Source organism: Molossus molossus, unplaced genomic scaffold, assembly GCF_014108415.1.
Source record: "Molossus molossus isolate mMolMol1 unplaced genomic scaffold, mMolMol1.p scaffold_m16_p_5, whole genome shotgun sequence".
In the NCBI taxonomy this organism is placed as follows: Eukaryota; Metazoa; Chordata; class Mammalia; order Chiroptera; family Molossidae; genus Molossus; species Molossus molossus.
Window position 1 is genome coordinate 36,639,423 of NW_023425388.1, and position 12,835 is coordinate 36,652,257.

At 42.0% G+C, this 12,835-nt stretch overlaps 1 protein-coding gene across 1 annotated transcript in view; it reads right to left on the reverse strand.

Moving 5' to 3' along the window:
- Nucleotides 1-11,148, reverse strand: part of LRRC31 (leucine rich repeat containing 31) — a 28,401-nt gene extending 17,253 nt beyond the window's left edge. The window contains exons 1-4 of the mRNA XM_036243140.1: nucleotides 11,037-11,148; nucleotides 8,850-9,104; nucleotides 3,237-3,380; nucleotides 1,364-1,531 (exon numbers count right to left, since the gene is read on the reverse strand). Coding sequence (XP_036099033.1) covers nucleotides 1,364-1,531; nucleotides 3,237-3,380; nucleotides 8,850-9,039 — 502 coding nt within the window. The 5' untranslated portion in view covers nucleotides 9,040-9,104; nucleotides 11,037-11,148. The remainder of the gene's footprint in view (nucleotides 1-1,363; nucleotides 1,532-3,236; nucleotides 3,381-8,849; nucleotides 9,105-11,036) is intronic.
- Between the last annotated feature and the right edge of the window lie 1,687 nt (nucleotides 11,149-12,835).

Here is a 12,835-nt window from a genome sequence, read left to right on the forward strand (position 1 = left end):
CAGCATTTATTCTCCCTATATCCCATCTGCCATTAAGGCCATGGAAAGTCCCTTCTGATGGGAGAGGATGCAGAAGTCCTTCCAGAGAGGAGAAGTCTCCAGGAGGGGAAAAGGGCACAAGACATCAGAGAGAAAGGTGCATACACTCCCTTGGATCGAAGAAGTTTGGAGTGGGTCCCAGGGCAGAAATTCCATGTCCTGGTTTCTTAAGGAAATGGAGGATCATGAAAAAGATTAGATTAACCAAAGAAAGTAAAGAATCTACATTTTCTTTTCATGCCTGAGTAATGATGTGTTAAATTTGCAATTCCGCAACACCATAACCAGCTGATAACCAGTGGGACTAAATTCCTTGTGTAAAGCCACAGAAAAGAAATTTGGGATGAGGGCATAGGGAAAGGAGCAACTACCATTTGCGGAGCACCTGTTACGTGCCCAGTATGTAGTAGGCACTTCACAGAAATTATTTACTTATTTAATCCCCGCAATAATTTTTTGAAGTGGATTCAAAAACTGAGATAAGAAAACTGAGGATCAGAAAGGTTAAACAGTTTGTCTATGGCCACAAAGTGGAGCTAGGATTTGAACTAGGGTCTGGCCAGCTCTAAGATGTATGATATTTTTTTCCGCTACAGGCAGGGTGGGGCCAACGGTCATCGGCTGGCTCTCATTTGCTAGGGAGGGATTAGAGAGAAGACTTTGGCATGAATTGTGTTGTTTTTGCAGAAATCTTTGCAGAGATGTCAATGATCAAAATACATCACTGAAACAAGAAACTTTAGACCAAAAAAAATTAAGAAATATGAATGTCATCTAAAACCAGCAAGCACTTCAGTAAGGTAGTTGGGTTAGAAGCATGACAAATGTTATCCTATGTTCTGTTATTCCATGTTCAGCAGATAAACTAACTTAGTTGAGGTTCTACTTCTATTTAAACTATTTCTTTGAGTTGAAAAAAATCTTGTTTTGATGAATTTTTAATGGAAGTAGAAAACAGAAGGGATTATTTTCAAATTGGAGAAGAATTTCATTATTATCTACTCCAACTCTATTTTACAGATGAGGTAACAGACCCAGAGTGAGCTAGTTTTACAGTGATCTCCATTTAAACTCCATGGGGGCAGGTACCTGTTCAGCCTTGTTCCCCTCTATCCTGGATATTAGCACAATGCGAGGTACAGGTTACATAGCTCTTTAGAAGGTATGCTAGTGCTCAACACCACATTGCATCATTTACATAGTCTCATGCACAGTACACTGGTCCGTGACCACCGAGGCTGTGGTGACCCACATAGTTTGCCCTGGAGGGTCAGGCTGCAAAGGTGCTTTAGGTGAAGTCTTTTATGGGAAGCATTCATCATACCCAGTGCTCGGACATCATCCGTGGTAAGTCTGCAACTACTCAGCCTCAGGCTTTTTAACTTGCTGACAAGGTGCATTTGCTCAGTGATCGAATGGAGGGTTCCACCTATGAAATCATTCCAGGAAATGTCCAGTTTTTCCAAGTCCGGGAGAAAAGGCAGCAAAGTGACTAGACATGAACAAAAGAAAATACAGATTTGCATATGTACTTTGCAATGCGTAGTAGATAGGATCCATTGCCGAGACCCACAGAATACAGTTTTGCACTGTGAAAGAATAGAAGGGATGAGGGCAGCGTGGCTCTATCAGGGATCTCTCAGCCAGGCACGTGGAGAGAGATCTGCATTTCCTACTTCAGGGGACGATTTCTATTTTTGCCAAATAATTTCATTCTGAAAACGCAGTGGTGTCTCCATAAGATTTCCTAAGATCTTTACTGCAGAGGAAATGGTAATTCCACTGTTACCCCACTGCCGCTGTACTGTGCATGCCAGGCCTTGTATTTGGCAAAACCCTCGGACACCCATCAATCGGTCATCCTGTTGGATCCTCAGGCTGATGGTCTGGGGACTGCACTCTGGGCCAGGATTGCTGAAGTTGCGGGTACCTATTACCTTTTCCTTTTTATCTTGATTATCTGGGCATCACCATCTTTAAAAGCTGCTGTTACACTTAACTATGGAGACAGACCGGCGTAAAGCCTGATTGGAACCTTCTCTGCTGCTCCACTGCTCATTAAAAGTGAAGTTACTCTCTGTGAAAAAGATCCTCCAAGGCCATCTTTCTCTCCTGAAGCAACCTGACTTTTGAGTGGACACGCCCACACAGAGGCGGTGGAGCACCCTGCTTTGGAACATCCGCCTTGAGTGTCCAAGGGGTGGCAGCATTGGGAAAGTGCACACCCCGCTTCTGCAGCCACAGGCTCAGCAACCCCCTTCCAAACGCGGAGGCCCACTGAGCAGCGGAAGACTGTTCTAGTCACCAGCATTCAGAGCACTTAGCAATTTCATCTCGTTTGCGATGATCCTAACTGTATAAAGCATATGTCTATTGCACATATTAAGAAGGAAAAAATAAAAAATAAAACCAGGGCTTCTGGGGCCCACTCTCAGAGATTGCAATTCAGTGGGTTTGGGTTGGACTCAAGTGTCTGCATGTCTACAGGCCCCGCAGTGGTTCTGACACATCTGAGAACCACAGGCATGGTTAGAGTTCCCTCTTAAAGAACTGTCTAAGTTTTAATGGCATGGCTTTTAATTACAATAGTCAAGGACTCCATTCAAAACACAGTTCTTGTGATACATCTCTAGTGGTAGACATGTCTAATTTGATAAAAGGCTTGATTTAAGGTAATTGAAGAAAAAGGGGGGGGAAGGTGGCGATTGTGATGTAGGCATGGGGTTCCTCACAGTTAAACTCCTTCCTGCTTAGGTGAAGCAAAGGGTAGTGATAGTTCCATGTACAAATTACATGTGATTATTGCTGGTAGGTATATTTTTCATTCCACAGATAACTAAGCATCATGATACCCCTTTGAATTCCCAAGACGGCTTCAGTTTTATGGCCGAGTTTCATGGATTTATACCATATGCAAGAACAGATGTTTTTCAGGAGCCAGAGGCAACCAGTAGGGAGGTAAAAATGCTTAGGAAAACAAACAAATGAACTTCCTCAGCTCAAATCTTTGAAGCTTGAGGAAGAATAAATTAATTTGTTTTTTTGTTTTTTTAAATCATGGTACAGCTGCTGTTTTTGAGTAGTCTGGGGCCACCCTGCAGACCTGGAGTTACCAAGTGAGTAGTGAGTGTGTTTTGCTGGCTCTGTCAACCTACAGGCCCCATGGTGCTCTCTGTGAAAGCCAGCTGCGTACAGACCCATCTCCCTGACGTCCGCTGTTGTTAATCTGCAGTTATTCAGATCTAGGCACTTGTCGACAGCGTTTTTGCCCAACTTCTGCAGGAACTGCTCGTTTTTCTCCATCCTGCGTCCTGGTTCCATTTCTGAAGGGAGAGGCTTAGCTACATCATCAGAATAAAGAAGAATTTGCAGTTAATGCCAGATCATGTTAAAGATGCATAATGATCACAATAAAACAAGTGAAAAGACAGACTACAACCCTGAACTGGTTTCTGGTAAAAACCTGGAGCATTTACCAAGGTCAAAACCTCTGCTCCTGCCTCCGAGTGCTCCACACTGGACACTGACCACTCCCATGACCCTTTTCGAACAAACGAGCCTGAGGAACCTCGGTGGCTTTTCGTTCATGGCCCGGCCTGGCTCCTCAGCGTACAGACCGCTGTGCTCCTGAAGACGTAAACTTGTTAGCACAGCGTTGAGACAAGCACTGCTGGAAAGACGCACAGGGAGCTTTGGCGAATGCAACTGCTGGGCCAAGCACAGATGTTTGCCTCCTGTCCCAGCAGGTGAAGGGCGGGCTTTGCAGGCACCACCCATGAGCTTCAGATGGCTACAGGGAGTGAGTGAACGAAACACTCGCTGCTCATTGCCTCCATCATTCAAGAGACAAATCCTGAGAGCGCAGTGCCTGGAAAGCTCTTGAATCTTCTGAGCTCCTGCTGGAGAATACATTCAGAAAGCCTCATTTATCCTTCTTGTTATTAGAATCTACTTAGGAGGCACCTCACCCAATCTCTCTATAATAACACTGTATGACGTGATATCACTAAAGTAATAAAACGCTGTAATTTTATTGAGCACCTATTATGTACCAGTGCTTCACCCACTGCCTGTGCCAGCATTTAAGACACATGTAAAACACATTATACTTTTGTAGGGAAAAATGAACACACATGTACTGACAGTAACTTTAAAGAGGTTTTGTAAGTGAAAATGTACAAGTTAAAACATAAACCAAGAGTATGCTGGAATCCAATAGGAAAACATAAGTTATGAATGTACCATAATATTCTACTAACCCTGACCAAAAAAGTGTAAAACTACATAGTAGCTAAAAATATATACATATATATTGGCACCAGTGAATATTAAAAGATAGTAGGATTACAGTAATAATAAATTTAGACTAAAATATTAGCAAGAACAATAAAATCTCCATCTCTCCTCGACAGGGTGTCTTGTGACTTGCTATTTTTAAGAAAACCGCCTACCTGTAGGGTGTACATTTTTGCTGGGATGGTTGGTGTTGCCACATTCTACCAGTAGAGGGCAGCACGTTCACCATGTTACCTCTTTACTCAGCTCTTCCATTTTTATCACATGGCAGTGGATACAAGGTATTTGATTTGGGGTAGGGTTGCCAGATTTAGGAAAACCAAAAACAGCACGTCCAGTTAAATGTAAACTTCAGGGAAACAAGGAATCAGTTAGTAAAGTCCCAAACATTGTGCTTATTTTACCAGGCAACCCTGATTTCCGGTGGAACAGAGGAGAGCTGTGGATGGGAGTCGGGGAGAGAATGACTCTTACATGCCAGGGACTGCAGAACAGTTTGTTTAAACTTAATGCAAGGAGTCACAGTTATACTATTTCATAGATTTGAAAACTGAGACTCTGTTAACTACTAAGTAGAAAGTCAGAATTTGAACCCAGAACAGTCTGCCCCAAAGCCCATTATGTGTGTGTTTTACATTTTTGGTGTTTAAAAAATTTCTGTACATGGTGTGGTTGCTTTTTTATCTCTATAGGCCCAACCTACAATCACACTCAAGTTCCAGTCCCACCCATTCTTTCTCTTTGTTTTCTCCACAAGCCACACTGCCTTGTCAATCATTTTCTTTACTGTCAAATGTTTGAAAAGAGTGGTTTGTACTTGCTCCCCTCAATTCTTCATCACATTTACCAACTAACCCACTACATCTGGTTGCCACACTCATCTATTCTAATAAATTATTCCTCAAAAGTCACCAACAATGACCTACCAATGGACAGATTCAGAAATCTCTTCTCAGACCACATCTAACCTGGGTGCTCTGTAATGTTTGATAAGATTAGCAAGTCCAAGACAGCATGGTTGGAAGATCTGGTTGAAATCGTGGGTCCACTGAGTGAGCAAATCAATTAAATTCTCTGAGCCTTGGTTTACGCATCTATAAAATGAAGACTATAATTCCTGCCCAGTTCCTATCTCAGGAGTATAGCAACTTAAATTCATTGTGGCCTCCCAGGGAGATGGGACTCTGCAGAGTTTTTTACATGAGAGGTACTTGGTAAATATTTGTTGAATGAATAAATAATTGAATGAATGAATGAATGAATGAATAACCATTAGCTTTATAGTGTCTTAATTACCAAATCAACATGATAAATCTTTCTCAAAACACCTACATATAAATATGAGTACCAACTTATAAGACCCCTGGATATCTCTTTGCAGACCATGTATTTTGTTTTTAATGTTTTTGTTTGATTTTTAGGGAGAGATAGAAACATTAATGAGAGAGAAACATTGATTGGCAGCACACCTCCTATTGGGGACCTAGCCCGAAACCTGGCATTTGCCCTGACCGGGAATCGAACCAGCAACCTCTTGGTGCATGGGTCGACACTCAACCACTGAAGCACACCAGCCAGGTTTTTGTTTGTTTGTTTGTTTGTTTGTTTGTTTAACTATGCAGCCCTTTCTTCAAAGAATATCTTATGTCACAGCTCAACATATAAAACTGATGAGTCAGAGCTGCTACAGGTCAGCTGAGGTGGGCGGGTTGTGGCTCTGTGGAGGGTACAAAGTGATCACATGTGAGCAGTCTGTGAGTGCTTGGGGCCTTTTCCCAGTGGCATTACCACTGAGCCTAGTTCTTGTGTCTCCATCCAGGTAATTCTGTGAGCTAACCAGTATCTTTTCATTAAGTTCTTTTCCAACTTAAATCTGTATGAGTTGGTTTTTGTGGTTTATGACCAGGAGTCCCAATGTTTTCATAGAACATTGTTAGGTTTGTAACATTATTATCAAGTCGCTGTCTTCAAGGAACTATCTGTCTGATGGAGGAGACAGACAAGAAAGCCATGGTCACACATGGAGGAGAAATGTAATGGTGGAGGCATGCAGAGGGTGACAGTAAGTACCTCTGCTCTGGTGGGTGGGTCTTGGCAAACTACCAAGAGAAAGTGGTGCATAATTTGCACCTTAAAGGACCAATGGGAGTCAGCCAGGTGGGTGGACACAAGGGAGGAGTGCAGAGGGAGGATAGTGACACAAAGGAAGATCTTTCTAGGTATCCCACTTCGGGGAACGTGGCCAGTTTAGGAAACTGCAAGTAAGTCAGAATTTCAGGAGAAGAGGATGAACATGAGGCTGGGGGAAGGCAGAGGTCATGAAAAGATAATCAACTGATCACCAACACCTTGAAGACCATTCTTGGGAGTGTAGATGTTCTCTTTAAGGCAAGAGGGACTCAGTAAAGGATTTTAAGCAGGTGAGAGACATCATCATACCTACGCTTTAGGAAGAGCATCTGGTGGCAGTGTGGGGGACAGGCTGGCAAGAGAACAAGGCTAGAGATAGAGAAACCAGCTAGGAAGCTGTCACCGTAGTCCAGGCAAGAGACTAGAACCAGAATAGCAATGAAAGGAGGATCCAGGTCCGAGAGCCATTTGGGAGGCAGAATTAACACAACTCCAGGAGCCACTGACTTTGAAAGACATGGAAATAGAGAAGCCATAAATGGCTTGAGCAGCCAGTGTTTACCAGCAGGGATAACCAGCTGCCTGGTCTTGCACTGCTGATTTAATCACCGTTTCAGGTATTCATTAACCATGTTCCTGAAGCTCCAAACCACACTTTAAAACAACTGTCAACAATTTTCTGATAGTTGTCTTCCTTTAGAAGTAGGCTTTAACTTCCTATTTATAAAAATATATTTAAAATACATTTAACGTACTTACAGGTAACAATATTATTTTAGGTATTTAATATAAATAATCTGCTGGAAGTGAGGGCAGGAATAAATGAAACAAGATTGGTCATGGGCTGATAATTGTTGGAGAGAGGTGATCATGGGGACTCACACTGTTCTCTCTACTTTTGTGTATGTTTGCATTAAAAGTTTAAAATGTTTTTAAAATACATTTAATCTAGTTGATAATAAAGTGATGGTATTGGATATGCCATCATATTGCCAAATATTATGATTCTGACTTTGGAGAGAGATTTGACAATAGTTATTTTCATAACCCTCTCATTTGTAATCTCTGTTCTGGGAATTTCTACTTAAAAAAAAAGCTGAAATTCCATGAAGCAGAGAATAAGGGAGAGGGAAAGCCAAAGATAATCACTGAAGGGCAAAAAAAAAAGGAATTTATTAAGTAATTATGGCATATGAATGTAATGGAATATTATGCAGCTATTAAAATTATGCCCAGGAACATCATGAAAAAATGTAGGAATTGAGCAGTATAATATGGTCCAGAAGTAGGATCACTGCTTCATTCAACTCAAGAGGGATTTATTTGTAAGCTGTTATAACTGCCAAAGATGCCTGTTCTGGCCCCCAGCTACCTCACCAACTAGTCTAACCCCTCCTCTCCCCATCTCTCACCCTATCTCAGCATCTTGGAATTCCTGGCTCCCTCTCAAACACTCCGGACTCAGTCCCACCGTGGGCCTTTGCACTTACACTTCCCTTTGCCTGGAAAGCTATTCCCAGAAATACCTATGTGGCTGGCTTTACACATTCCTTCTACATAGCTGACTTTATTCTCTCTCTCTCCAATGCCACCCAATGAGAGACTCCTTTCCTCCAGCCCTGTCTAAAAGAGCACCTCCATCCCATCATTCTCTACTCGGCCTGCTTTGCTTTTCTTCATATCACTTATCAGCACTGAAACTGTATCTGCATTTTGTTCTTTGTTTACATACGGTCCTGTTCTTCACGGCTGTATTTTGAATATTTACAAAATATAGTGGCAGACACGTCGTAAGAACTCAAGTAATGGCTGTTGACCAGCTGACTGACCATAAATGTGTACACAGGGACAAAAGACCAAAACGAATCTTGAAGAAATGGTCATTTGCATTAAAACGAAAAGAAATCAGGTATTTTCTCCATACCTTTCTGGAGTATTATAATACTTTTGATCATTTAAAAGCAAAATTAGCGCCCTGGCCGGTTTGGCTCAGTGGTTAGAGCATCGGCCTGCAGTCTAGAGAGTCCCAGGTTTGGTTCCCGCTAAGGGCATGTACCTCGGTTGCAGTTTGTCCCCTGCCCTGGTCGGTTGTGCGGGTGGCAGCCACTCGATGTGTCCCTTTCACATCGATGTTTCTCTCTCTCTCTGTTCCTCTCTCTCCTTCCCGCTCTACCTGAACAAAAAATGGAAAAATGTCCTCGGGTGAGGATAAAAAATAAATAAATTAAAAAATAAAAATAAAAGCAAAATTAGCAAACTACTTAAAGTAATTAAGTAACATAAATGTTTAGACAGAGACTCATATTAGGTTTAGTTTCACCCAATGATCTCTTTAGGGGAAAACATTATTCTAAAAAATACAGAGCTGGTGGCAGTCAGTTTACCAGTGACTAAGGTGGCGGTCTCCTGCGTCTCATCGCCGGGTTGGCAATCAGTGGTTCGAAGGTCATTGCCCTCTTTTCTGCGTTCAGCTTTGGAGGACCTGAGTTTTGAGCCCCTGAAGAATTTGTTGACAAATGAAGTCTGGGGTTTAGTTTCTCCATCTGAGGACTTTTCTTTCCTTGTTTCACTCATGGTCAACTTGAAGGAGGTCTTTCTCAATAAAACATCTTCTTGCTGTTTTTTGTGTTCTAGGATTTCTGAGGAAAAAAAAATAAGACGGTCAAGCCTGGGTGGAATCAGAACTTTCATATATGGGTTTTTATTCCCCCCTTTTCCTTCTGTTTTTATCACTGGCAATGTTTAATATAAAACTAAGAATGATGTAACCAGGATCCGGGAACTAACAGATGGTGGCAGATGTAAGTCCAAAGCAAATTTGAGTTTTTAATTTCGCCCTATTTTATTGTGTGCAGTACAGGTCATTAAGCACCACTTGGCAGTGCATCAAATGTGTCAATAGATGTTAAATTTCAGCAATTAGAGTGACTTTCTAAGGAAGTTGGTCAAAGACGATTTCGCGTGTCTCTGCCTGGACCTTCGCAAAACTGCCACCTGGAGGAGTGTGCCTTGAGGCCCAGCCCCCTCTCTTGTTCACTGCTTCTCTTCCTCTTGGCGTTTTTATTCCTCTACTCCAGCCCTGCACCACCACCCATTAAAACACTCTGGCAGTAAAGAATTCATTCATTCCCTAAGCAGAACTTACTACAGACCAGGCATTACTTGAGATTCAGGAGATTCAATGCAGAACAAGACACAGCTCATGTCTTAACCTGGCGGGAAGATGGACTTGTAGGCCAGCGATTTTCACTGGGAGAAGGGCCATCAGGGAGGAGAGATCCAAATCGTTAGAGAACCCACACTTGGACGAAGCCTGCTTTGGAGAACAGACTTTGAGCAGTGAGTGGCATTGCCTGGCTTTTGAAAAACTGGGAATTAGCTAAATAGAAGATAGAGAGCACCAGTGAACATAGACAACAATGCTGTGAGGAGGGCTGGGATCAGGAGGAGGGGGTCAATGGGGGAAAAAGGAGAAACATCTGTAACAAAAGAAATTAATTAATAAAAAAAAGGGAATAAATAAAATAGAGAGCAAAGTGTCCTGGGCAGAACAAACAGTGGGCTCAAACACTCACAGGCATGCAGAGCCAGGGGTTGGCTCCAGGAGTGAATTCTGGTTTGTGGGGAGCAAGATATATAGGGGGGAGGGAGGTAAGCGGAGGGTCTGGTATGATTTAAGGCTAAAAATTCAAGAGGGTCACTCTGTTATCCCTCTTGGGATCTGCTTACATTTTTTTTTTTTTTTTTTTATCCTCACTGGAGGATATTTTTCCATTATTTGTTCAGGTAGAGTGGGAGGGAGAGAGAGGAACAGAGAGAGAGAGAGAGAAACATCGATGTGAAAGGAACACATCAAGTGGCTGCCACCCGCACAACCGACTAGGGCCGGGGACAAACTGCAACCGAGGCATGCGCCCCTAGAGGGAACCGAACCCGGGTCTCTCCGGACCGCAGGCCGACGCTCTAACCGCTGAGCCAAACCAACCAGGGCGGGATCTGCTTACATTTTAAGAAAAGGTTAAAAACATAAACTAAAGAGATAAGACTGTACATGGAATTTCAGATTCTGTTAAGAGAATTTAGATTCTGTTCTTGGGACAGGGCCCAATATTCTTGTATTCTTCAAATTACTATGTTCATGAGTTTCTTCCTATAAAATGGGTCTTTCTGTAATATTATGTTCCAGAATGGTTCAAGAAACATTTTACAAAGGGGCTTGTAAAAATTACCTTGTAGAACCCACCTTTAAGCGTGGGGATGGAATGTTCCATGTACCTGGAGTACTACTTTAGAAGTCACAAATGGGCATCCCTTCCTTTTCAAATTTTCTTTCCAAATTAGATCAGGGTCCACTCATCCCAGGCTTTCCCAGGAAGACATAGCACTAGAACCAGATAGTGTCCCCATCCACAGCCCTGCAGCTGGCCAGAGCCTCAGGGGGTCAGTTGAGAAAGAAAGAAAGACCTTTATTTAGCTCATGAACCCAGCCACCACCTGCAGCCCAGCTGCCCCGTTGTGATTCCACCATCACCCCACATACCCTTCTCCTTTGGCTCCAACCCAAGACTTACCTTCATTTTCACTCAATTTCACCTTTCAAAGACACACAGACCAATTCTTTGGAGACCTATGCCAGTAAATGGTTTCACCTTCCCTCCCTAAATGCACTGACTCCAACTCCCACGTCTTAAGAAAACACTGCTGGATGGCGCTCCAGGATGTGGTAATTTACCCACGTGAAACCCCACCCGGCTCTGAGTTCCTGCTGGTCCTCAGTGCAGGCAAGTTCACTTCAGGGCAGAATGGGGAGGGCAGGGCAGCCGGGGGGGGGGGGGGGGGGGCAAGAAACAGCTCGGGGCTCAAGGAACAGAGGAGGAAACGAAAGAACAAATGGTGGGCAAACTGGGGAGGCAGAAAGGCAAGAAACACAGGCGAGGCTAAGAGGGAATCAGAAAAGGAGCAAGTGTGAGGAAAGCAGACATGTGAGCACCAGGGGGAAAAGCATCAGCAAATGTCTTAACATTCAGCGGGAGGTTACCGTGCTCACACATAGGGAAAAAAATGTTTTCCTACATGTGTTCGGGAGATTCCTCTTTTCATATAAACTTCAACAAGTACTCAGGCTTCTGATACTAATTCAGCTCTGAGATTAGCTCACACAAACCTTTTATTTCCCTCTCCTCTCTGCACTGGGCTTAACTTTGTGAAGGTAAACCCTGAAAACTAAATTTGGGGAAATTCGCAGATCACAACATAACGACTAGATTACAGCAGCTAAAAACTGGGGTTTTGTCTCTTCTCCAAGGATCAAAAGCACTCACTCAAGAGCCCTTTGGGAAAACGAATGGTTGGCATTTTAGTTCAACTTCCCCAGGTTAATTGAGCAGTTACTTTTGGTATTTACTGTATTATCAGCAGGTAAGGTTATTTGTCATGAAACGCTAAGGATAATAAAATATTTCACATGCACTTAAGTAGTTTTTATTTATTTATTTTTGCAAAAGTGAGGAATATCTTTCTTTTCCACCCTTAGATTTGGGTTTAACGTATACTTAAAACTTCTTATCCATTTTCAGAGTGAGTCATATTTTCAGTGTTGCTTGTGAAAGGGAAACGCATTGTTCTTTCTCCACAAAACTTCATTAAAAAGGAAGTCCTGGCACATGCTACACAAATGAACCTCGAGGACACAATACTAAGTGAAATAAGCCAGGCATGAAAGGACAAATACTGTATGATTCTATTTATATGAGGTATCTAAAGTAGTCAAATTCATAGAAACAGAAAGTAGAATGGTGGTTGCCAGGGCTAGGGGGTAGGGTAAATGAGGAGTTGTTTAATGAGTACAGAGTTTCAATTTCACTATATGAAAATGTTCTGGAGATCTGTTGCAAAACAATGTGAATGCACACTTAAAAATGGCTAAGAACTGTGCATTGAAAAATGGTTAGGATGGTAAATGTTATATGCTTTTTAATTATTATTTATTTATTTATTTATTTATTTATTTATTTTTTCCTCTTAACTTTATTTTTTTAACTTATCTTTATTGTTGAATGTATTACAGATGTCCCCCCCCCCTTTTCCTTCCATTTTAATCATAATTTTAAAATACATACATGTATAAGTATATAAAGTGGGTCAGAGGACCAGGGCTTTAAATGAAAAGAAGTTTTAGAAATACTTTAATCAATTTCTGCTTTTATTTTTTTATGTATACACAAGTGTGATTTAAAAAAAAAAATCCATGCTTAAATATGTCTAAGTAGGTTTTAATAAGTATAAAATAAAACTCCTAGGTAATAAAAACAACTTAATTCCATCACTCAGTTCTCAAGCAAACAGGGCTTGGTTCAGCCCTGTCCAGAAC